We start from the raw sequence: 27,138 nt of genomic DNA on the forward strand, positions 1-27,138 counted from the left end.
GAATAATGCATGGCCTTTAGAGCAATGGGGGACAAATTCTTCTAAAGGAGTGTCCTTCACCATAAATGCTTTCCTGAAGGAAAACTTTTTGAAGGTGGCTTTCAGATGGTATCTATATCCGACAAGATTCTATATTGGAGTAAACATAGAGAGCCACCCCTATTATAGAAATTGTGAAGAAGGTACATATCTACATATGTGGTGGGAATGCCCCAGGGTCAAAGAACGTGGATTCAGGCCTCCCGACTACTGAGTAAGTTTTTCTCTAAATCCTTAAGCCTTAACAAGCCCTCTTACACTTTCCAATAGAATGTATCCTTCCACACCAGAATAAACTAGCTGCAATGATATGTACTATCACTAAATTAAGTATTGTGAGATTCTGGAAATCCCAACCTCCCCCATTCAGCTATATTTTAAACAAATTTGAATATCACTATTATAGAAGTAGCCTAATAGCCAGTATTTTAAATCAACAAATAAATTTGTTGTGGTTTGGGAACCTTACATTATGTTCTATGAAGAAATGAGGAGGAATAATAGTAGAGATATGACTGCTAATCTTGTTTAACCCCTTAATGACCGAGGACGTGCAGGGTACGTCCTCAAAAAAAAGGCAGTTAATGCCTGAGGACGTACCCTGCACGTCCTCGGTGTGGAAAGCAGCTGGAAGCGATCCTGCTCGCTTCCAGCTGCTTTCCGGTTATTGCAGTGATGCCTCGATATGGAGGCATCCTGCAATAACTTTACATGGCCATCCGATGCAGAGAGAGCCACTCTGTGGCCCTCCCTGCACCAGACATCGATGGCCGATATCGTTGGTGGGTGGGAGCCGACTTGGGAGGCGGGTGGGCGGCCATCGGTGTATCTTCTGCCATCAAGGGGGGCGGGATCGGAGGCGGGGCCGTTAGGGGGCGCGCGCGGGGGCGCGCACGTGCACGGAGGTTGGCGGGTGGGCGCGTGCACGGGGCGGGAGCGGGTGGGAACCGCTACACAACGGAAAATATTGCTATGAAAAAGGGCCAAATCTTGTTTGTGCAAAAGCACAAAAATAGATCGTGGAGGGGTGGAGGGTTGGTTTTGTGTGGGGGGAAGCTACACTACAGAAAATTTTAATAAAAATAAAAAAAAACCCATATTTTCTTCTAAACTGGGTACTGGCAGACAGCTGCCAGTACCCAAGATGGCGCATATTAAGTTAGATTGGGAGGGTTATAGAGCTGTTTGGGGGGGATCAGTGAGGTTGGGGGCTAAGGGGGGGATAGTACACAGCAGCATATGTAAATATGCTTTTTAAAAACACAAAAAAACAACAAATATAGCTTTTATTTTAGTACTGGCAGACTTTCTGCCAGTACTTAAGATGGCGGGGACAATTGTGGGGTGGGGGAGGGAAGAGAGCTGTTTGGGAGGGATCAGGGGGTCTGATGTTTCAGGTGGGAGGCTGAGCTCTACACTAAATGTGATATTAACCCTGCAAGCTCCCTACAAGCTACCTAATTAACCCCTTCACTGCTCGCCATAATACACGTGTGATGCGCAGCGGCATTTAGCGGCCTTCTAAATACCAAAAAGCAACGCCAAAGCCATATATGTCTGCTATTTCTGAACAAAGGGGATCCCAGAGAAGCATTTACAACCATTTGTGCCATAATTGCACAAGCTGTTTGAAAATGATTTCAGTGAGAAACCAAAAATTGTGAAAAATTTAACGTTTTTTTTAATTTGATCGCATTTGGCGGTGAAATGGTGGCATGAAATATACCAAAATGGGCCTAGATTAATACTTGGGGTTGTCTACTACACTACACTAAAGCTAAAATTACCCCAAAAAGCTCCCTACATGCTCCCTAATTAACCCCTTCACTGCTGGGCATAATACACGTGTGGTGCGCAGTGGCATTTAGTGGCATTCTAATTACCAAAAAGCAACACCAAAGCCATATAAGTCTGCTATTTCTGAACAAAGGGGATCCCAGAGAAGAATTTACAACCATTTGTGCCATAATTGCATAAGCTGTTTGTAAATAATTTCAGTGAGAATCCTAAAGTTTGTGAAAAAACTCGTGAAAAAGTGAACAATTTTTTTTATTTGATCGCATTTGGCGGTGAAATGGTGGCATGAAATATACCAAAATTGGCCTAGATCAATACTTTGGGATGTCTACTAAAAAAAAATATATACATGTCAATGGATATTCAGAGATTCCTGAAAGATATTAGTGTTCTAATGTAACTAGCGCTAATTTTGAAAAAAAAATGGTTTGGAAATAGCAAAGTGCTATTTGTATTTATGGCCCTATAACTTGCAAAAAAAGCAAAGAACATGTAAACATTGGGTATTTCTAAACTCAGGACAAAATTTAGAAACTATTTAGCATGGGTGTTTTTTGGTGGTTGTAGATGTGTAACAGATTTTGGGGGTCAAAGTTAGAAAAAGTGTATTTTTTTTCAATTTTTCCTCATATTTTATAATTTTTTTTATAGTAAATTATAAGATATGATGAAAATAATGGTATCTTTAGAAAGTCCATTTAATGGCGAGAAAAACGGTATATAATATGTGTGGGTACAGTAAATGAGTAAGAGGAGAATTACAGCTAAACACAAACACCGCAAAAATGTAAAAATAGCCTTGGTCCCAAACGGACAGAAAATGGAAAAGTGCTGCGGTCATTAAGGGGTTAAAGATCTGATCAAAATAAGATAGGGTGTAAATTTACAGAAGACGATTTAGATAGCATTGCTCTTGGTGTAGACTTCTAAATGCAGAAATTATCTTGATAAAGGTTATTCTAAGTTATATTGATAGTGATGTAGACACATACATGTAAATATGGGACTTGTTTGTGTCTTATTGATGTTTATCTTTTGCTTTTGTACTACTCAACATTGAACGTGAATGTATTGTATAATTGTGCAAGATTTCAATAATAAAAAAATGATTTCATCAACAACAAAAAAAAGGACGATTTGATCCACAAAGGAGTACCAATAAAGGGGAACAATCACCCCCTACATCAGGTACAAAAGATCTCTAAGCAGTCATTTGAGGAGGAGGACTCTAGCTCTTGTCCAAAGGACCGCAGGAACTACAAAGATACTGCCACAGCAGAATTCGTAAACCCAGCTAGCCATGCAAGCTATGCAGGGACAAAAAACTTAGCATTGATTACGAACCAACGTCGGAAGGCCCACCAAGATTAAATAAACTAGGACCAGCCAGACATCTAGGAAAGAAGGGCCTCCTATAACTTGTAAACACAAGAAAACAACCTCTTAACAAGAAGTAAGCAAACTTAGAACCCAAACAGGACCAGCCTGTTGTCAAGGATAGATGTCTGATAGAAACCTCAAAGGAACAGAGTGAACTAGTACCCAACCAGGACCAGCCTGATGCCCAGGGTACAACCGAACTGTTGAAGGGCCAAGTTTAAGTTCTAAACCCTAGCAGGGCTAGACTAAACAAACAGACAAAAGACAGACAAATAAGCTCTGGGGCTTAAAACATTGTCTTTTTTTTTTTTAAAAACGTCCGCCGGAAGTAAAATCTATCACAACCATAAAACCGCTAGCATCAAAAACCCCAGAGAAGAATTATCCGAAAAGGAAAAATCTACAACAGTCACAAGCTCTAAAATAAAAGAAATAAAACACATCCTAATCGGATCAAAAGAAAGTAGACAGCACCCGCAGGTGAACGCCAAAAAGGAACGGAAACACTAACAGGACCAGCCTGTCAGATACCCTATTCCTCAAGATCTCAGAACTGGGATTAGACACACAAATAAAAGACGACCAGGAGTAGGATATCGGGCCCTCCACTCGTCTAGCGCTGTTCGCCATCTGATTCAGAAGACTGAGAATCCGTTGACAAATCAGAACTGGGATCCTCCAATGCCGCCAACACATGCTGCAGCAGTACACCCAGATGCACCAGTTTGAATCTAAAGGCAAAATCTACCTCCGGCGGAGCATCTGAAGGCCCCGACCCTGAAGCCTCAGAGGTAACTGCTTCCCCAGAGGAAAGATCTGATATAATCGAACTCGCACCTAACGTACCCAGGTTAAGAGGACACGGATGAATTCTTTGCTTGCAATCAGGAAGATGTAAGTACGCCAACGCCAAATATATGGCCATGCGAAACCGTGCAGTAACCTCTGGTGGAAATAAACCTCCTTCCGGAGTAGGGGTAACGGTATTCGGGACAACTGCTTGTGTAGGAACAGAAGATACTAGGGAACACACTTCACGGGACACAGAATCCTCAAAGGAGGACGGCTCAGCAGTCTCTAACCTTTCCCCAGAGGGAGGAGAGAGCACTCTATTACGGCATATGGAACATAATTGATAGGGCTGGATTACCCTGGCCTCCCCACAATCTATGCAAGTAAATTCTGAATCAGAGAAATCCTTCTCTGAAAAATCTGAATCCTCCATAGCTTGACTGAATAAATTATGGACAAAAAACAACTGGAACCTTACACCCCCAATGTCTGGGGCACTCACCACCTCCTATGACCCAGACAGGTAGAGAAACAGACCTCTCCACCGACACTCCGTCACGAATACAGAAATGGAGAACGAAAACGTGACCACGCCTGGTCATGAGGTGCGACATATAGGCCAAAAAAAAAGCGAGCCAGTCCACAGGAACTACGCAGCTCGAAAAAAACTTGTACGTTCCATAATAGCCATGAGCCCCAACATCACTACACATAAGCAGACAGAATCACATAACAAACATGAATAAAGTCCCCCACTGTTCAATAACCTCCCTCAGGAGATATTAACCCTTGATTCCATAAAGATAAAGGAGTCGCACTGAGACCCTGTCTTCTATCATTTTACATTACATCACAATGAAAATGAAACAATCTAACCGGAATCTATGCCGTGGAACATTAACACGGTACTTCAAGTTTGACAGATAGTAGCGTCGCTTCTGACATGGACTTGAATGAAGAAAGCAGGCAGCGACACTCGTCAGTGCTGATTGCTTATGGAGCTGGGATGGTTTTGCAGAAAGACTCTCCCTGCATCTCCGGACTCTAACTTTCAGCAATGCTCAGCAAGGCTGACAGGACTACTTAAAACTAAAGTCCCATAAGAGACTACTCCGTAATCTTCTGACGCTTCTCTACCAACCTCCTGTGATGAGAGGCAAAGAATGACTGGGGGATGAGGAAAGTGGGGGAGGTATTTAAGCCTTTTGGCTGGGGTGTCTTTGCCTCCTCCTGGTGGCCAGGATCTGTATTTCCCAAAAGTAATGAATGCATCTGTGGACTCTCCCCGTTTTAAGAAGAAAATGAATATATGGATAGTGAAGTGACGTATAAGTGTTTACATTTGTAGAGGGGTCTTAATATATTCTTTGTCATAAAGTTGTTGTCTACAAATGAACAAAACAAAAGGTAATATTCTTCTTGGGGTTTATCACATTCATCATGAAACTCCTTTCCCTGGCAACCCCTGGTTTGAAGGTTTAAGCTCTGAGAATGATTCTTTAAACGTGAAACAGTTGCAGTTTCCTAACCTAATCAGATTGCAAGAATTCCTGTCCTGCTAACCATGGGATGGCCCTCAGTAGCTGGTGGAGGACAGATTTTGCCAGTGGCCTAGTTTCTATAGATGCTGGTCTATTTGGATATCTCTGCTGATGAAATATTCTGGAAAGCAGAGCAATTTATCATAAACTGAACACATTGTGTTGTTTTAGTATCTTGTTAGATTCAAGCCAACATGAAGGTTATAGAATATACAAATTATAAGGGGCGTAGGTACTATCAGCAGAATGCAATTAAGGAAGTGTCTCTATAACTTTGACTTCAGTCAGCTCAAAAAGGAACTAGTTTACTTGGCATGGAAGAATTACTGGTTACTTACTCAATTTTTTTGTCTTAACATTTCTTATTAAAGGGACATGAAACCCCAAAAAATTATTTCATGATGCATATAGAGAATACAATTTTTTAAATAACTTTCTAATTTACTTCTATTATCTAATTTGTTTCATTCTCCTGGTATTATTTGCTGAAGTAACAGCAGTGCACTACTGGTTTCTAACTAAACACATGGGTGAGCCAATGACAATCGGTATATATATTCAGTCACCAATCAGCAGCTAGAACCTAGGTTCTTTGCTGCTCCTGAGCTTGCCTAGAAAAACATTTCAGCAAAGGATAACAAGAGAAAGAAGCAAATTAAACAATAGAAGTAAATTGGAAAGTTGTTTAAAATTGTATTCTCAATCTGAATCATGAAAGAAAAATTTTGGGTTTCATGTCCCTTTAAGGTTCTTGCACTGACAGCTTGGTTACAGAATCCCTAATTAAGAGTCTAACAACTTTGTTCCCCTTCTGCTGGAGTTAAATCTTATTATTGGGTAATAAGAAAATATATTATTTTCAAGATGGTGCTTTAAAAGATCAGCCATAAAGTTTCAGATATTTAAGTGTTACATCATTTAAAGGTAGCTCTTCTATTTGATTTATTTCTTCCAAGTGTTTTTATGCATCTCCTTTTTGCTTGAGATTTTCAACATCATCCTCTCCAACTGATGCATAAATTACTTTAAAGGTTGTTGAAGGTATAAGAACAAGGCATTTATTACAACATTCCATTTTCATTAATGGGACACTAAACCCATTTTTTTTTTTTCTTTGATGATTCAGACAGAGCATGCAATTTTAAGCAACTTTCTAATTTACTCCTATTATCAATTTTTCTTTGTTCTCTTGCTATCTTTATTTAAAAAGCAGGAATGTAATGATTAGGAGCCGGCACATTTTTGGTTAAGAACCTAGGTTGTTTGCTTATTGGTGGCTAAATGTCAGCCACCAATAAGCAATCGCTAATCATGGTGCTGAACCTAAAATGGGTTGTCTGCTAAGATTTACATTCCTGCTTTTTAAATAAAGATAACAAGAGAACGAAGAAATATTGATAATAGGAGTAAATTAGAAAGTTGCTTAAAATGTCATGCTTTATCTGAATCATGAAAGAAAAAAAATGTGGGTTTAGTATCCCTTTAAATGAAGATAGTCTATTCTTAGAATTTTAATTCTAAGATGGTTGTCAAGTTATTCTCTTCTAATGCCAGGATTGCCAATAATCTTTTTTACACAAACGTGATGTTGTTAATAGAGCATAGAGGTATTACCTGGGAGCTAAGGCAGTGATGTTCATATTTAGTGCTCAAAGTGTACAATTCTCATTTAGAACAAGACAATTGGATTAGTTCTTCATCTATATGGCTCATGAGCATGGGGGGGGGGCGGGGTTGCTATAATATTTTAAGGGGAGATGAAACCCTTTTCCTTTTATGATTCAGATAGTTTGTGCAATAAAAAATACTTTATCTTTTATCTACTGAACCCAACTAATTTATCATCAAAGTTATTTTGCACTCTTGGTATCACTTGCTGAAAAACAAGTGTGTGAACTGCTGGTTATATGACATTTTTACATAATGAAAAAAAAAAACTACTGTCATATAGTTCTACAGGAATGTGCACGCTATCTACCTATGTTTTGTCTTTAACAAAGAATCTAAGTACTAAGTAAATTTGATTAAATTGGAAACTGATTTTAAATTGTATCTTCTATCTGAATCATAAATTAAAATGATTGGGTTGCATGTCCATTTAAGGTAAAGTATTGTATCATGTTTCAAGCATAATGAAGCCATTTATTTTGATTTTACAATTTCAGTATGTTTGCTTCTTACATATTAACCTTTTTTTTTATATGGGCAAGCACTTTTTATCTTCCATGCATGGTTTTATACAAATTGTATGGTACAAGCCTTCCAGTTCTCCCCTGGCATACCACAGATTCTCTGATATTTTTATTCCATTCACTTTATCAAAGCAAATGTTATCACCTAAAATGTTACCCAACTTACTTTTTGAACTCTGAATAAAGAGCAGAGAAATCACAGTGTGGACAAACACACCAATCATCTTTAACCATGTGCCGACCCTGTAAAGAGATAATTAGATTAGACTTACACAGAAGTAAAGTGTTCTTGAAACTAGCATTTTCAAATTTGATAGTCTAATCAAATCTTAGTACAGAGTCAACTTCTTTTTTTATCAGAAGGTAGATAAGCTCAAGACAATGATCATTTTGCACTGAATAGTATTTGGAAACCTTTATTTAAGGTTGATTTTCAGGTATATTAAAGGGACATGAAACCCCAAAAAAATCTTTCATGATTCAGATAGAGAATACAATTTTAAACAACTTTCTAATTTACTGCTATTATCTAATCTGTTTTATTCTCTTGGTATCATTTGTTGAAGGAGCAGCAATGCACTACTAGTTTCTAATTGAACACATGGGTGAACCAATGACAATCAGTTTATATATGCAGCCACCAATCAACAGCTAGAACCTAGGTTTTCTGCTGCACAAGAACTTGCCTAGATAAACATTTCAGCAAAGGATAACAAGAGAAAGAAGCAAATTAAATAATAGAAGTAAATTGGAAAGTTGTTTAAAAATTATATTCTCTATCTGAATCATGAAAGAAACATTTTGGGTTTCATGTCCCTTTAGCTACACAAATTTTGAGAACTGCATGTCAGTTTAGGAACTGCGTATATTTGACCAGAAACGTTTTAACCTAATGTATTCACATACTGTATATTCTGGGCTGTGAAGCTAACAAAATAAGCTGCACTTCAATGGTGTTAGGACACAAGTTACCTGGTAACTTTCAAGGCTGGACTGGCTTTTTTAGGTGGGACCAGAATGATATACTGCAGTAATGTTCAAGTATATATGTCAGGCCTGTCCTGGAGTGCTTATTACTTACAAGGCCCACAGAAGTTCAAAATATACTTGTGAGGTGGCCATATCTGTTGTTTACAGGGACTTACAAAATATTTTACTTTTTTAAGTGGGACCAGATTAACCAGACAATAGCTTGTTATTTTGCTATTCACCACTGTAGCCCAGAATTAAAGTATAATGCATTTGTTTGTTCACTGGTTAAGTGTAGCTCTGTAGCTCAAGAATAGGAATACTCATTCCCCCACCTACATGAAGTTATGTGAACAACTATAAAACAACTTCTTCGCCCATTTACTACACATATTATTGGGCCACAATGAACAAAACAAAATTGACATGGATACAACTAAATAGGGAATCTGGGACCCTGATAAGTGGTTTGAATGTTATACAGCAGGTGCAAAGATTCATTTTATAAGGAAAAACATATTGTCACTCGTTATTAAAAAAAGGTACACACTGTTTTGTTCTATGGTACTAACTATAATCATTTATGATGCATAAATACATCATCTTAAAGTGAAGCTACGGGGGCAGTGTCACTATAGACGGCCAGAAAAAGGTTTGAAATTTATGATGTTCGAGTGACAGCACACAAACCTCCTGCTTATATGCTGTATTATGTGCTAGGATAAATATGAATCTCTCTAATCTGCTCTGGCATATCACTGATTTGCTCTCTATTACACATTTAATTAAAACAGCACATTTGTTATCTGTGGCCATTTTCACGCTATACAAATTAGTTGTTGCTATCATTATAGATTATAATAAAGTACTTACGGTTACAATGCAATATGGGAGACTGTTCTTGCAGCCAAGACATAGAAGTTCACATTCTGGGAGCTGGAATCCACAGAATGGGCAGGGAGTGCTTTCTTCCTCTATCTCTGAATTGTCTGGTCGTCTGCAGAATAAAATACATACAGTATGTGGTCATGCAGAACAAATACATGCACTTAAAAATACCTGTATAACACAGGGCACCCACCTAACCATTGCCTCTATCTTTTTCTTGTATTTGACATCAATCTTACTACGATACTCTGGTCTCATGAGCATAGCTGCAAAACTGAAGGCAGAGTTCTTCAGGCCTGCTCGATGGCACTCGATCACTGTAGAGGTCAGGATTGGGACAATGTCTACAGAAATAATGGGAAAAAACAGAATTTATGCTTACCTGATAAATTACTTTCTCCAACGGTGTGTCCGGTCCACGGCGTCATCCATTACTTGTGGGAAATGTTCTCCCCCACAGGGAAAGGCAAGGAGAGCACACAGCAAGAGCTGTCCATATAGCTCCCCCTCTGGCTCCGCCCCCCAGTCATTCGACCGACGGTTAGGAGAAAAAGGAGAAACTATAGGGTGCCGTGGTGACTGTAGTGTATAAAGAAAAAAATTTCAACCTGATTAAAAAAAAAAATAAAAAAAAAAACCAGGGCGGGCCGTGGACCGGACACACCGTTGGAGAAAGTAATTTATCAGGTAAGCATAAATTCTGTTTTCTCCAACATTGGTGTGTCCGGTCCACGGCGTCATCCATTACTTGTGGGAACCAATACCAAAGCTTTAGGACACGGATGAAGGGAGGGAGCAAATCAGGTTACCTAAACAGAAGGCACCACGGCTTGCAAAACCTTTCTCCCAAAAACAGCCTCCGAAGAAGCAAAAATATCAAATTTGTAGAATTTGGCAAAAGTGTGCAGAGAAGACCAAGTCGCTGCCTTACATATCTGGTCAACAGAAGCCTCGTTCTTATAGGCCCATGTGGAAGCCACAGCCCTAGTAGAGTGAGCTGTGATACGGTCAGGAGGCTGCCGTCCGGCAGTCTCATAAGCCAAGCGGATAATGCTTTTCAGCCAGAAAGAGAGAGAGGTAGCAGTAGCTTTTTGACCTCTCCTCTTACCAGAGTAAACGACAAACAAGGATGAGGTTTGTCTAAAATCTTTTGTTGCTTCTAAATAGAACTTTAAAGCACGAACAACATCTAAATTGTGTAATAAACGTTCCTTCTTTGAAACTGGATTCGGACACAAAGAAGGAACAACTATTTCCTGGTTGATGTTCTTGTTGGAAACAACTTTTGGAAGAAAACCAGGCTTAGTACGCAAAACAACCTTATCTGAATGGAACACCAGATAGGGTGGATCACACTGCAAAGCAGATAATTCAGAAACTCTTCTAGCAGAAGAAATAGCAACCAAAAACAGAACTTTCCAAGATAGTAACTTAATATCTATGGAATGTAAAGGTTCAAACGGAACCCCTTGAAGAACTGAAAGAACTAAATTTAGACTCCAAGGAGGAGTCATGGGTCTGTAAACAGGCTTGATTCTAACCAAAGCCTGAACAAAAGCTTGTACATCTGGCAAAGCTGCCAGTCGTTTGTGCAACAAGACGGATAATGCAGAAATCTGTCCTTTTAGAGAACTAGCTGACAATCCTTTATCCAAACCTTCTTGGAGAAAGGAGAGAATCTTTGGAATTTTAATCTTACTCCAGGAGAATCCTTTGGATTCACACCAACAGATATATTTTTTCCATATTTTATGGTAAATCTTTCTAGTCACAGGTTTTCTGGCTTGGACCAGAGTATCAATCACAGAATTTGAAAAACCACGCTTGGATAAAATCAAGCGTTCAATTTCCAAGCAGTCAGCTGCAGAGAAACTAGATTGGGATGTTCGAATGGACCTTGTACTAGAAGGTCCTGTCTCAAAGGTAGCTTCCATGGTGGAGCCGATGACATATTCACCAGGTCTGCATACCAAGTCCTGCGTGGCCACGCAGGAGCTATCAGAATCACAGAGGCCTTCTCGTGTTTGATCCTGGCTATGAGCCTGGGGAGGAGAGGAAACGGTGGAAACACATATGCTAAGTTGAACGACCAAGGCGCCACTAATGCATCCACTAAATTCGCCTTGGGATCCCTGGATCTGGACCCGTAGCAAGGAATCTTGAAGTTCTGATGGGACGCCATTAGATCCATGTCTGGAATGCCCCATAATTGGGTTAACTGAGCAAAGACCTCCGGATGGAGTTCCCACTCCCCCGGATGGAAAGTCTGACGACTCAAATAGTCCGCCTCCCAGTTGTCTACTCCTGGGATGTGAATAGCAGATAGATGGCAGGAGTGATTCTCTGCCCATTGGATTATCTTGGTTACTTCCTTCATCGCTAGGGAACTCTTTGTTCCCCCCCGATGATTGATGTACGCAACAGTCGTTATGTTGTCCGACTGAAATCTTATGAACCTGGCTTCCGCTAGCTGAGGCCAAGCCAGGAGCGCATTGAATATAGCTCTTAGTTCCAAAATGTTTATCGGGAGAAGCGACTCTTCCCGCGACCATAGGCCCTGAGCTTTCAGAGAGTCCCAGACCGCGCCCCACCCCAAGAGGCTGGCGTCGGTCGTGACGATGACCCACTCCGGTCTGTGGAAACTCATTCCCTGAGACAGGTGATCCTGGGTCAACCACCAGAGAAGTGAGTCCCTGGTTACCTGGTCTACTTGAATTTGGGGAGACAAGTCTGTATAGTCCCCATTCCACTGATTGAGCATGCACAGCTGTAATCGTCTTAGATGAATTTGAGCAAAAGGAACCACATCCATTGCTGCGACCATTAGTCCTATTACTTCCATGCATTGAGCTATGGAGGGTTGAGGAATAGAGTGAAGAACTCGACAAGCTTTTAGAAGCTTTGTCTTTCTGACGTCTGTGAGAAAGATCTTCATTTCCCACAGAATTTATTATTGTTCCCAGAAAAAGAACCCTTGTGGACGGTGACAGTGAACTTTTTTCTATGTTCACTTTCCACCCGTGAGATCTGAGAAAAGCCAACACAATGTCTGTATGAGCCCTCGCTTTGGAAAGAGACGACGCTTGGATTAGGATGTCGTCTAGATAAGGTGCTACAGCGATGCCCCTCGGTCTTAGGACCGCTAGAAGGGACCCTAGCACCTTTGTGAAAAATCTGGGAGCGGTGGCTAAACCGAATGGAAGAGCCACAAACTGGTAATGTTTGTCCAGAAAGGCGAACCTAAGGAACTGATGATGAGATTTGTGGATTGGGATATGCAGATACGCATCCTTTAGATCCACGGTAGTCAAAAATTGACCCTGCTGGATTGTTGGTAAGATTGTCCGAATGGTTTCCATCTTGAAGGATGGAACTCTGAGGAACTTGTTTAATATCTTTAAATCCAGAATTGGCCTGAAAGTTCCCTCTTTTTTGGGAACCACAAACAGGTTTGAGTAAAACCCTAGACCTTGTTCCCCGGAGGGGACTGGGTTTATCACTCCCATCTTTGATAGGTCTCTTACACAATGTAAGAATGCCTGTTTCTTTATCTGGTCTGAAGATAAGCGAGACAGGTGGAACCTTCCCTTTGGAGGAAGTCCCTTGAATTCTAACAGGTATGCCTTGGAAACTATCTCTAGTGCCCAGGGATCCAGAACATCTCTTGCCCAAGCCTGAGCGAAGAGAGATAGTCTGCCCCCTACCAGATCCGGTCCCGGATTGGGGGCTACCCCTTCATGCTGTCTTGGTAGCAGCAGCAGGTTTCTTGGTTTGTTTACCCTTGATCCAGCCTTGCATGGGCTTCCAAGCGGGTTTGGGCTGGGCCGCGTTACCTTCTTGTCTGGCGGCAGTGGAGTTATTAGCCGGTCCGTTCCTGAAATTGCGAAAGGAACGAAAAACATAATTTATGTAAGAACTTACCTGATAAATTCATTTCTTTCATATTAGCAAGAGTCCATGAGCTAGTGACGTATGAGATATACATTCCTACCAGGAGGGGCAAAGTTTCCCAAACCTCAAAATGCCTATAAATACACCCCTCACCACACCCACAAATCAGTTTAACGAATAGCCAAGAAGTGGGGTGATAAGAAAAAAGTGCGAAAGCATATAAAATAAGGAATTGGAATAATTGTGCTTTATACAAAAAAAATCATAACCACCACAAAAAAGGGTGGGCCTCATGGACTCTTGCTAATATGAAAGAAATGAATTTATCAGGTAAGTTCTTACATAAATTATGTTTTCTTTCATGTAATTAGCAAGAGTCCATGAGCTAGTGACGTATGGGATAATGACTACCCAAGATGTGGATCTTTCCACGCAAGAGTCACTAGAGAGGGAGGGATAAAATAAAGACAGCCAATTCCTGCTGAAAATAATCCACACCCAAAAATAAAGTTTAATGAAAACATAAACAGAAGATTCAAACTGAAAACGCTGCCTGAAGTACTTTTCTACCAAAAACTGCTTCAGAAGAAGAAAATACATCAAAATGGTAGAATTTAGTAAAAGTATGCAAAGAGGACCAAGTTGCTGCTTTGCAAATCTGATCAACCGAAGCTTCATTCCTAAACGCCCAGGAAGTAGAAACTGACTTAGTAGAATGAGCTGTAATCCTTTGAGGCGGAGTCTTACCCGACTCGACATAGGCATGATGAATTAAAGATTTCAACCAAGATGCCAAAGAAATGGCAGAAGCTTTCTGGCCTTTTCTAGAACCGGAAAAGATAACAAATAGACTAGAAGTCTTTCGGAAAGACTTAGTAGCTTCAACATAATATTTCAAAGCTCTAACAACATCCAAAGAATGCAACGATTTCTCCTTAGAATTCTTAGGATTAAGACATAATGAGGGAACCACAATTTCTCTACTAATGTTGTTGGAATTCACAACCTTAGGTAAAAATTCAAAAGAAGTTCGCAACACCGCCTTATCCTGATGAAAAATCAGAAAAGGAGACTCACAAGAAAGAGCAGATAATTCAGAGACTCTTCTGGCAGAAGAGATCACCAAAAGGAACAAAACTTTCCAAGAAAGTAATTTAATGTCCAATGAATGCATGGGTTCAAAAGGAGGAGCTTGAAGAGCCCCCAAAACCAAATTCAAACTCCAAGGAGGAGAAATTGACTTAATGACAGGTTTTATACGAACCAAAGCTTGTACAAAACAATGAATATCAGGAAGATTAGCAATCTTTCTGTGAAAAAGAACAGAAAGAGCAGAGATTTGTCCTTTCAAAGAACTTGCGGACAAACCTTTATCTAAACCATCCTGAAGAAACTGTAAAATTCTCGGAATTCTAAAAGAATGCCAAGAAAAATGATGAGAAAGACACCAAGAAATATAAGTCTTCCAGACTCTATAATATATCTCTCTAGATACAGATTTACGAGCCTGTAACATAGTATTAATCACAGCGTCAGAGAAACCTCTTTGACCAAGAATCAAGTGTTCAATCTCCATACCTTTAAATTTAAGGATTTGAGATCCTGATGGAAAAAAGGACCTTGCGACAGAAGGTCTGGTCTTAACGGAAGAGTCCACGGATGGCAAGAGGCCATCCGGACAAGATCCGCATACCAAAACCTGTGAGGCCATGCCGGAGCTACCAGCAGAACAAACGAGCATTCCTTCAGAATCTTGGAGATTACTCTTGGAAGAAGAACTAGAGGCGGAAAGATATAGGCAGGATGATACTTCCAAGGAAGTGATAATGCATCCACTGCCTCCGCCTGAGGATCCCGGGATCTGGACAGATACCTGGGAAGTTTCTTGTTTAGATGAGACGCCATCAGATCTATTTCTGGAAGTTCCCACATTTGAACAATCTGAAGAAATACCTCTGGGTGAAGAGACCATTCGCCCGGATGCAATGTTTGGCGACTGAGATAATCCGCTTCCCAATTGTCTATACCTGGGATATGAACCGCAGAGATTAGACAGGAGCTGGATTCCGCCCAAACCAGAATTCGAGATACTTCTTTCATAGCCAGAGGACTGTGAGTCCCTCCTTGATGATTGATGTATGCCACAGTTGTGACATTGTCTGTCTGAAAACAAATGAACGATTCTCTCTTCAGAAGAGGCCAAGACTGAAGAGCTCTGAAAATTGCACGGAGTTCCAAAATATTGATCGGTAATCTCACCTCCTGAGATTCCCAAACTCCTTGTGCCGTCAGAGATCCCCACACAGCTCCCCAACCTGTAAGACTTGCATCTGTTGAAATCACAGTCCAGGTCGGAAGAACAAAAGAAGCCCCTTGAACTAAACGATGGTGGTCTGTCCACCACGTCAGAGAGTGTCATACAATCGGTTTTAAAGATATTAATTGAGATATCTTTGTATAATCCCTGCACCACTGGTTCAGCATACAAAGCTGAAGAGGTCGCATGTGAAAACGAGCAAAGGGGATCGCGTCCGATGCAGCAGTCATAAGACCTAGAATTTCCATGCATAAGGCTACCGAAGGGAATGATTGTGACTGAAGGTTTCGACAAGCTGAAATCAATTTTAGACGTCTCTTGTCTGTCAAAGACAGAGTCATGGACACTGAATCTATCTGGAAACCCAGAAAGGTTACCCTTGTCTGAGGAATCAATGAACTTTTTAGTGAACTGATCCTCCAACCATGATCTTGAAGAAACAACAAAAGTCGATTCGTATGAGATTCTGCTAAATGTGAAGACTGAGCAAGTACCAAGATATTGTCCAAATAAGGAAATACCACAATACCCTGTTCTCTGATTACAGACAGAAGGGCACCGAGAACCTTTGTAAAAATTCTTGGAGCTGTAGCTAGGCCAAACGGCAGAGCCACAAACTGGTAATGCTTGTCCAGGAAAGAGAATCTCAGGAACTGATAATGATCTGGATGAATCGGAATATGCAGATATGCATCCTGTAAATCTATTGTGGACATATAATGCCCTTGCTGAACAAAAGGCAAGATAGTCTTTACAGTTACCATTTTGAACGTTGGTATCCTTACATAACGATTCAATATTTTTAGATCCAGAACTGGTCTGAAGGAAGTCTCCTTCTTTGGTACAATGAAGAGATTCGAATAAAACCCCAGCCCCTGTTCCAGAACTGGAACTGGCATAATTACTCCAGCCAACTCTAAATCTGAAACACATTTCAGAAATGCTTGAGCTTTCACTGGATTTACTGGGACACGGGAAAGAAAAAATCTCTTTGCAGGAGGTCTTATCTTGAAACCAATTCTGTACCCTTCTGAAACAATGTTCTGAATCCAAAGATTGTGAACAGAATTGATCCAAATTTCTTTGAAAAAACGTAACCTGCCCCCTACCAGCTGAGCTGGAATGAGGGCCGCACCTTCATGTGGACTTAGAAGCTGGCTTTGCTTTTCTAGAAGGCTTGGATTTATTCCAGACTGGAGATGGTTTCCAAACTGAAACTGCTCCTGAGGATGAAGTTTCAGGCTTTTGTTCTTTGTTGAAACGAAAGGAACGAAAACGATTATTAGCCCTGTTTTTACCCTTAGATTTTTTATCCTGTGGTAAAAAAGTTCCTTTCCCACCAGTAACAGTTGAGATAATAGAATCCAACTGAGAACCAAATAATTTGTTACCCTGGAAAGAAATGGAAAGTAGAGTGGATTTAGAAGACATATCAGCATTCCAAGTTTTAAGCCATAAAGCTCTTCTAGCTAAAATAGCTAGAGACATAAACCTGACATCAACTCTGATAATATCAAAAATGGTATCACAGATAAAATTATTAGCATGTTGAAGAAGAAGAATAATATTATGAGAATCATGATCTGTTACTTGTTGCGCTAAAGTTTCCAACCAAAAAGTTGAAGCTGCAGCAACATCAGCCAATGATATAGCAGGTCTAAGAAGATTACCTGAACACAGATAAGCTTTTCTTAGAAAGGATTCAATTTTCCTATCTAAAGGATCCTTAAACGAAGTACCATCTGCCGTAGGAATAGTAGTACGTTTAGCAAGGGTAGAAATAGCCCCATCAACTTTAGGGATTTTGTCCCAAAATTCTAATCTGTCAGACGGCACAGGATATAATTGCTTAAAACGTTTAGAAGGAGTAAATGAATTACCCAAATTATTCCATTCTCTGGAAATTACTTCAGAAATAGCACCAGGAACAGGAAAAACTTCTGGAATAACCACAGGAGATTTAAAGACCTTATCTAAACGTTTAGATTTAGTATCAAGAGGACCAGAATCCTCAATTTCTAAAGCAATTAGTACTTCTTTAAGTAAAGAACGAATAAATTCCATTTTAAATAAATATGAAGATTTATCAGCATCAACCTCTGAGACAGAATCCTCTGAACCAGAAGAGTCATTAGAATCAGAATGATGATGTTCATTTAAAAATTCATCTGTATTAAGAGAAGTTTTAAAAGATTTTTTATGTTTACTAGAAGGAGGAATAACAGACATAGCCTTCTTGATGGATTCAGAAACAAAATCTCTTATGTTATCAGGAACACTCTGAACATTAGATGTTGATGGAACTGCAACAGGTAATGGTACATTACTAAAGGAAATATTATCTGCATTAACAAGTTTGTCATGGCAATTAATACAAACAACAGCTGGAGGAATAGCTACCAAAAGTTTACAGCAGATACACTTAGCTTTGGTAGTTCCAGCACCAGACAGCGATTTTCCTGAAGTATCTTCTGACTCAGATGCAACGTGAGACATCTTGCAATATGTAAGAGAAAAAACAACATATAAAGCAAAATTGATCAAATTCCTTAAATGACAGTTTCAGGAATGGGAAAAAATGACAAGGAACAAGCTTCTAGCAACCAGAAGCAATGAAAAATGAGACTTAAATAATGTGGATACAAAAGCGACGCCCATATTTTTTTTAGCGCCAAATAAGACGCCCACATTATTTGGCGCCTAAATGCTTTTGGCGCCAAAAATGACGCCACTTCCGGAACGCCGACATTTTTGGCGCAAAAGAACGTCAAAAAATGACGCAACTTCCGGCGACACGTATGACGCCGGAAACAGAAAAGATTTTTTGCGACAAAAAAGTCCGCGCCAAGAATGACGCAATAAAATGAAGCATTTTCAGCCCCCGCGAGCCTAACAGCCCACAGGGAAAAAAAGTCAAATTTTTAAGGTAAGAAAAAATGATTGATTCAAATGCATTATCCCAAATATGAAACTGACTGTCTGAAAATAAGGAATGTTGAACATCCTGAGTCAAGGCAAATAAATGTTTGAATACATATATTTAGAACTTTATTAAAAAAGTGCCCAACCATAGCTTAGAGTGTCACAGAAAATAAGACTTACTTACCCCAGGACACTCATCTACATGTTTGTAGAAAGCCAAACCAGTACTGAAATGAAAATCAGCAGAGGAAATGGTATATATATATATATAAGAGTATATCGTCGATCTGAAAAGGGAGGTAAGAGATGAATCTCTAAGACCGATAACAGAGAACCTATGAAATAGACCCCGTAGAAGGAGATCATTGAATTCAAATAGGCAATACTCTCCTCACATCCCTCTGACATTCACTGCACGCTGAGAGGAAAACCGGGCTCCAACCTGCTGCGGAGCGCATATCAACGTAGAATCTAGCACAAACTTACTTCACCACCTCCATAGGAGGCAAAGTTTGTAAAACTGATTTGTGGGTGTGGTGAGGGGTGTATTTATAGGCATTTTGAGGTTTGGGAAACTTTGCCCCTCCTGTTAGGAATGTATATCCCATACGTCACTAGCTCATGGACTCTTGCTAATTACATGAAAGAAATTAGACTTGTTCTTAGCCTTAAAAGGCCTATCCTGTGGGAGGGCATGGCCCTTACCCCCAGTGATGTCTGAAATAATTTCCTTCAATTCCGGCCCAAAAAGGGTCTTACCCTTGAAAGGAATATTCAGTAACTTAGTCTTGGACGACACATATGCCGACCAGGATTTTAGCCAAAGCGCCCTCCGCGCTACTATAGCAAAACCTGAGTTTTTCGCCGCCAATTTCGTTATTTGAAAGGCGGCATCCAATATAAAGGAATTAGCTAACTTTAATGCGTGAATTCTGTCCATGACTTCTTCATAGGAAGTCTCTTTCTGGAGCGACCTTTCTAGTTCTTCGAACCAAAAGGACGCCGCTGAAGTGACAGTAATAACACACGTAGCTGGTTGAAGGATGAACCCTTGCTGAACAAAAATCTTTTTAAGCAATCCTTCCAATTTTTTATCCATAGGATCTTTGAAAGCGCAGCTGTCCTCTATAGGAATATTTGTGCGCTTCGCTAGTGTTGAAACAGCTCCCTCAACCTTCGGGACCGTTTGCCATGCGTCCCTTCTAGGGTCTACTATGGGAAACATTTTCTTAAATATAGGAGGTGGGGCAAAGGGTACACCTGGCTTCTCCCACTCCTTTTCCACTATGTTCGCTACCCTCTTAGGTATTGGAAAAGCGTCGTCGTGCACTGGGACCTCTAAAAATGTGTCCAATTTGCACAACTTCTCTGGTACTACCATGGAATCACAGTCATCCAGAGTAGCTAATACCTCCTTAAACAACGCGCGGAGATGTTCTAGCTTAAACTTAAATGCCACTAGATCAGGTTCTGCCTGTTGAGAAATTTTTCCTGAGTCTGAAATTTCACCCTCAGACAGCCCTTCCCTCACAGCCAATTCCGATTGATGTGAGGGTAAAATAGATAAGGCATCGTCAGCGTCTGATTGTTCATCCTTTTTATCTGTATTTAAAAATGAACAATCACGCTTTCTATGAAAAACTGGCAGTTTGGATAAAAGATTTGCTATAGAATTATCCACTACTGCTGATAATTGTTGCATAGAAATAAGCACTGGCGCGCTAGGTGTCGCCTGCGCGGGCAAAGCTGGTGTAGACACAGAAGGAGAGGATGTAGAGCTATCCCCACTACCTTCATTAGATAAATCATCTTGGGTAACATTATGAAAAATAACAGAGCTGTCCTGATTTTGTTTGGACGCTATGGCGCAATTATCACAAACACTCGAAGGGGGAACCACATTTGTCTCTATACACACAGAACATAGGTTATCTGATGGAACAGACATGTTAAACAGATTTAGGCAGGCAAACAATGCAATAAAAACGATTTTAAACAAAAACGTTACTGTCTCTTTAAATAATAAAATGACACATTTATTTCTGAATGTTCAAAAAACTATGAAGGCAATATCCGATTTTTCTGAAATTTGGACCCCAGTATCTTGATGCTTAGAAAGTATTGCACAGCAAATATGGAGACTCTAGCTCTTAAAACAAGCAAACCGGAGCTTGTTGGATTTAACCGTTTTTACACACCACAATCCCAGCTACAGCCTTGCTGCAGCTTTTTACCTTCCTTAGGGGTCACCATTCACAGAAAAAAGCCTTTTGGAGTCACTTTCTGAACCACAGGACCCTCTCACATGAATCTGCATGCACTGCCTTGAAATTCAACTGCACAGCTGAAGTGCCAAAATGAGGCTTCCTCCCTCAGCACACTAGAGTGAAGGGGCCTTCCTGACTAGATTTAGGTGTCTAAAACAAGCCAGATCAATAAAAAACGTTCCCAAGTGTATGTGAGCTTATAAAATATTTCAAATGGTATAATATTGTAATAAAAACCAATCGATTTAGCCCCTAACAGTGTCTACCAGCATAAAAAACAAAAAGGGGAAGCCTGTTATCTTTTTTGCTGAGGTGAAAGAAAAATGGCTTACCGCTTCCCCTGAGGGGAAAAATGACTGTCATCTAGCATTAGCCTGTGTTGTTAGAAGGAGACTTGTCATACCTGAAGCAGATGAGTCTGCAAACTGTTACCCCCAACTGAAGTTCTCTTGTTTCAACAGTCCTTCGTGGTAACAGTAATGGATTTTAGTTACTTGTGCTAAAATCATAGCCCTCTTAAACAGAAATCTTCATCACTTTTCTGTTATAGAGTAAATAGTACAAGCCAGCATTATTTTAAAATAACAAACTCTTGATAGAAGAATAAAAAACTACAACTAACACCACAAACTCCTCGCCATCCCCGTGGTAGATGCTACTTGTTCAGAGCGGCAAGGAGAATGACTGGGGGGCGGAGCCAGAGGGGGAGCTATATGGACAGCTCTTGCTGTGTGCTCTCCTTGCCTTTCCCTGTGGGGGAGAACATTTCCCACAAGTAATGGATGACGCCGTGGACCGGACACACCAATGTTGGAGAAATATCAACTTTGTAGCAGACTAAAACACATATATTTCGGTTCATCTCAAATAAATATTCAGTTTTAAACAGATATGATTAATCAAAAACCCTTAAGAAATTCTTAGACTAAAAAGCCTTTAAGACACATAGGGATTTTGGGTGAAATGCACATGATGATTATGTTACATGGTGCTTAAAACTGAAATATGTGTATGCTTAAAGGGACATGAAACCCAAAATTTTTCATTCATGATTCAGATAGAGAATACATTTTTAAACAACTTTCCAATTTACTTCTATCATTTAATTTGCTTCCTTCTCTTGTTATCCTTTGCTGAAAGGTTTAACTAGGCAAGCTCAATAGCAGCAGATAACATAGGTTCTAGCTGTTGATTGGTGGCTGCATATATATATATATATATATATATATATAGTGTTTCTGATTGGCTCACTAATGTGATCAGTTAGAAACCATTAGTGCATTGCTGCTCCTTCAACACATGATATCAAGAGAATGAAACAAATTAGATAAGGGAAGTAAATTAGAAAGTTGTTTAAAATGATATTCTCTATCTGAATCATGAAAGAAAAAAAATGGGTTTCATGTCCCTTTAACTCTGCACAGGTACACACAGAGCATAGGTACATATGCTCTGTTCACCTGCAATGAAACGCAGCACGTGTAGGAGTAACTACTGAACCAATATACACCACTGCTGTATCTCTGAGCAGGCATGGCATTTCACTGTTGGTGCAGAGACCTTATGTACACAGGTTCCATCTGTACACATGTAAAAGCTATCATTTGGTAAACAACAGCAAACATGAAGAATTTAAACACTGCTTGGGTTAGAATTACTGTTACAGAGAAGAGTCTCATCCAGTCTGTATGTGAAGGACAATTAGCAATTTAAAGGGACATTTAACACTTTGAGAAGGTTATATAAAATTATACATCACATATTTTTTTAAAAACTTTGCCCCGTTTCCTGTAATTCCATTCTGAAACTGTGAGCATTTCAGTTCCTGTTAGAAATGGAAGTGCAAAACACTGTTATATTCCACACAGCCATTGGATGCACACACTAGTTGCCTATTTATAACTGTCCCTAATTGGCCACAGCAGAGAAGGTAACCTAAGTTACAACATGGCAGCTCCCATTGTTTTATAGACACTAAAACTTTACACTTATTCTGTCTATATTTAAACAGCTAGTGAAACTACATGTTATTCTCAGACTAATCTTTTCTTTGAATGCATCATTCTATCTAGCATTTATTTAGTGTTTAATGTCCCTTTAAGTGGAAGAATTAAAGTAAAGCAGAAATCTGATATATGATAAGATTTAACTGTAATATTTGTTGTAATTTTTTTTATTGTGGTTATACAATCAGAAAATAAGTACAAACATTTGTCGCTGGTGTCATTGAAGGGATAAGTTACATCCTTCATATGGATACATTGGTATTATTATAGCCTGTAAGACAGACCTGGATGGGTATAGTGCTAGACCAAAAACCTACTTAGCCTCACTAACAGTAATTGTCTCCTCCCTAGACAAATTAGAAATTTAGAATAAAAAATAATGGATATAGGATGCGCTATAGAGCTGTAAGGTATATAGATATAAAATTAACTGTATCGTTACCAGCCTTAAAAATCTAAAAAACTAAAAAGCCAAAGGCCCTTAATACAATTTATTGTCAATGTAAAATATAATTTAATCAAGTTGCAATAATCGGTTAAAACACACACTGTGATATTAAATTAAATACAAACTGAATCAAAATGGCAGAAAATCAAAGGCCCTTAATACATATATATAAATACAATTTATTATCAAAGTAAAATCAAATAATCAAGTTGCAGTATTCAGTTAAAACACAGACTGTAATAATTAATAAATCGACAGATAAAATCAACAAATACAATCCATATAATATTCCAACATACACAAAACGGAACCGGTTAAACCATTCACACTACTCACAGCCTCTCAGATTCTCGATATTCAAGACACAAATAATAGCTAGTGGTGAACACCTAAAAAAGCTTGTGTTCTAGTCTTAATGTTAATGTTTCATGGGGATCCCCCAAAAAATATCATCCAGAATGACAATGTGGGTTTTGATTAACTATTTCAACTCTAAGATATTTGGGTAAGTGCCCCCGAATAAAGCCGTTATGTTTCCAGTCTCTCCTTATTCAAAATAAAGCCCACGATGGTTTAGAGCTCCTTCCTTGCTGCTCTCTCAGTTACAGACAGTCAAGTACATATAACAGAGCCGGGAGGCTCTCCTACCTCCTTTCAAGTGTCTGCCAACGGTCTCCTTACCTGGCCCGACACTCCGGCTACTCCTTCAGATGTTAGTCAGCGAAAATCCCGTGAGTGACGTCACCCGGTTCCTAGGTGACCACTTGCGCAAGTGTTTGTTTCCACGGTTGTATCCACAGGATGCCCTCTGCACTTCAGTACGCCAGGGTACACAGAGTTCGGTTCAGCTCTAATTTTCCAAATAATCACAAACAGTAGCAGGACTTACCATCTGAAGGAGTAGCCGGAGTGTCGGGCCAGGTAAGGAGACCGTTGGCAGACACTTGAAAGGAGGTAGGAGAGCCTCCCGGCTCTGTTATATGTACTTGACTGTCTGTAACTGAGAGAGCAGCAAGGAAGGAGCTCTAAACCATCGTGGGCTTTATTTTGAATAAGGAGAGACTGGAAACATAACGGCTTTATTCGGGGGCACTTACCCAAATATCTTAGAGTTGAAATAGTTAATCAAAACCCACATTGTCATTCTGGATGATATTTTTTGGGGGATCCCCATGAAACATTAACATTAAGACTAGAACACAAGCTTTTTTAGGTGTTCACCACTAGCTATTAGTTGTGTCTTGAATATCGAGCATCTGAGAGGCTGTGAGTAGTGTGAATGGTTTAACCGGTTCCGTTTTGTGTATGTTGGAATATTATATGGATTGTATTTGTTGATTTTATCTGTCGATTTATTAATTATTACAGTCTGTGTTTTAACTGAATACTGCAACTTGATTATTTGATTTTACTTTGATAATAAATTGTATTTATATATATGTATTAAGGGCCTTTGGTTTTCTGCCATTTTGATTCAGTTTGTATTTAATTTAATATCACAGTGTGTGTTTTAACCGATTATTGCAACTTGAATAAATTATATTTTACATTGACAATAAATTGTATTAAGGGCCTTTGGCTTTTTAGTTTTTTAGATTTTTAAGGCTGGTAACGATACAGTTAATTTTATATCTATATACCTTACAGCTCTATAGCGCATCCTATATCCATTATTTTTTATTATAGCCTGTGGTCAATGATCAATGTTTGTTATATCCTTTTATATTTAAGTTCTTAACACAAACAGAATTTAGATACATAAATTAACGAATGTCAGGTAAGCGGTTAACTGCACTATACCTTGTATATACCAACAGCATAGAATATTGTGCTTACAATTGTCTACGACTTATAAGGAGTCAGTGCTTCTCACTGTATATAAAGTTGATAACATATAGCTGGTATTAGTCAGAAGAAAAGTAGGAAGGGGGAGAGAAAATAAAAAAAGGAGGGGGGGAGAGAACTGTAGGGAGGGAGGTAAGAGGAGCAGGGAGAGGCTTCATGTTTGGGAAGTGGGGGAGGGGGTAAAGATATGCGAAGTAATAAAGGTGAACATGGATTGGGTGACGTCCACTACATTAGGGATTTTCTCCGTTCTGTATGTTTATGGTTAGTGTATTTGTATTGTATTTTATCTCGCCGTCTTTCTATTGGATAAATAGGTCTCCATTATTAAACAAAAGGTTGTTGTCTGTTTTCTATTTCTTAAGACATAATCTTCCATGGACTGTACATAGTTTATGTATTCTACCACGCCCTTTTTCCAATTTCTAGCTATCAACATTTTGGCTGAGATTAAGATATAGAGGTAGGAATTGTTTGTGTGTAGGGAGTTTTTTGATGTCAAGGTGTAGTAAGGCCAAGGCTCGATTTGTTAACTTACGGAAGGTCTAGGGTCGCACATACATTCCTGATCTTTGTCCAGTATGGCTGGATCTTGGGGAAAGACTACCATAAGTGGAGAGGGGTTCCCAGCTCCTCACATCCCCTCCAACACTTGGGAGAATGTTCAGGGAAGATTTTCTGTAGTTTAGATGGATTTAAATGCCATCTGTTCAGCATTTTAAAGTAGAGTTCATACATAGTCACACAGTGCATGGCCGATTTGGTTAAGCAGATAGCCCTAGTCCAGTCTTTTGTCGTGTAAGTCTGTTTCAGTTCTGTCTCCCAGGCCACCAAATGTCTTGTTTTTGATAGTGTGGGATCTCCCAGCAGGCATTTATAATGAGCCGAAAGGGGTTCAAACAATTGCAGGTCTGCCTTCCACCTCATCTCCCAGGGAGTCACGTTGCGAAGTCTGTCCACTAGGATGCCCCATGATATCATTAGGGATCTTAAGCATAGCAGTTCAAATTTAAGTTTAGGGGGAAGAGTCAGTCAATTCAGCATTTCTGAATATGTTAATTTTTCGTCCTGATAGTCTATTAAGTAAGTGATCTCAGTTTTTTCCCAGCTATGGATATGGGTATTAGATAAGCCATGTAGTAGGCCAGCAATAGAATTAATTGGAGAGGAGTGTGGGGCAATAAGAGAGTTGTGACGTAATTTAAATCAGGCTAGTTGACACCCCTTGACTAAGTGGTTAGCTATAGTTACCTTAATGGCCAGGTGTGGGGGGAGTCAAAGGAGGTCAAAGAGATTGACATAGGCTGGTAGTGATGCTTGTTCTAGTTCTCTCCACCTTGTGGGCGGAAGACCCTGCCCATGTTGTATTTTTTTTTGTTAATGTAATTATATTGTTTATGCATTCATATGCAATGTTAAATAATTTAAAATATATAACAAATATATTTATAAAAGAGGTACAGTATAAGAAACATATGATGATAAAGCATAGATATATGGTTTTGATTTTTTTGTAATTTTTTTTGGTTTGTTAGATATAGTATTGAACATAAAAATAGTATGGTATATTTCAGGGCTCGACAAACCCAGGAACCAGGGAGCCACTGGCTCCAAGAATTTAACCCTTGGCTCCTAACTTTTTGGCTTATTCTCCATATATCTATATACAAATACCACTGTCTGGCTCCTAAAAATATGTCTGGCTCCTAAATATTTAGATTTGTTGACCCCTGGTATATTTTTATACTCCTTGCTTCAATATTGATCGATGACTGTAACTAACTAAAAACACAAATAATTTCAAAACACAACTAAATAATCTACTAGATTCTTTTGATACTTAC

The 27,138-nt window shown here is 39.5% G+C and overlaps 1 protein-coding gene across 1 annotated transcript in view; it reads right to left on the bottom strand.

The window, feature by feature from the left end:
• Nucleotides 1-27,138, bottom strand: part of WDR19 (WD repeat domain 19) — a 296,764-nt gene that overhangs the window by 14,890 nt on the left and 254,736 nt on the right. The window contains exons 33-35 of the mRNA XM_053704050.1: nt 9,792-9,942; nt 9,584-9,707; nt 7,908-7,984 (exon numbers count right to left, since the gene is read on the bottom strand). Coding sequence (XP_053560025.1) covers nt 7,908-7,984; nt 9,584-9,707; nt 9,792-9,942 — 352 coding nt within the window. The remainder of the gene's footprint in view (nt 1-7,907; nt 7,985-9,583; nt 9,708-9,791; nt 9,943-27,138) is intronic.

The sequence above is a fragment of the Bombina bombina genome, chromosome 2 (genome assembly GCF_027579735.1).
Source record: "Bombina bombina isolate aBomBom1 chromosome 2, aBomBom1.pri, whole genome shotgun sequence".
Lineage (NCBI taxonomy): Eukaryota > Metazoa > Chordata > Amphibia > Anura > Bombinatoridae > Bombina > Bombina bombina.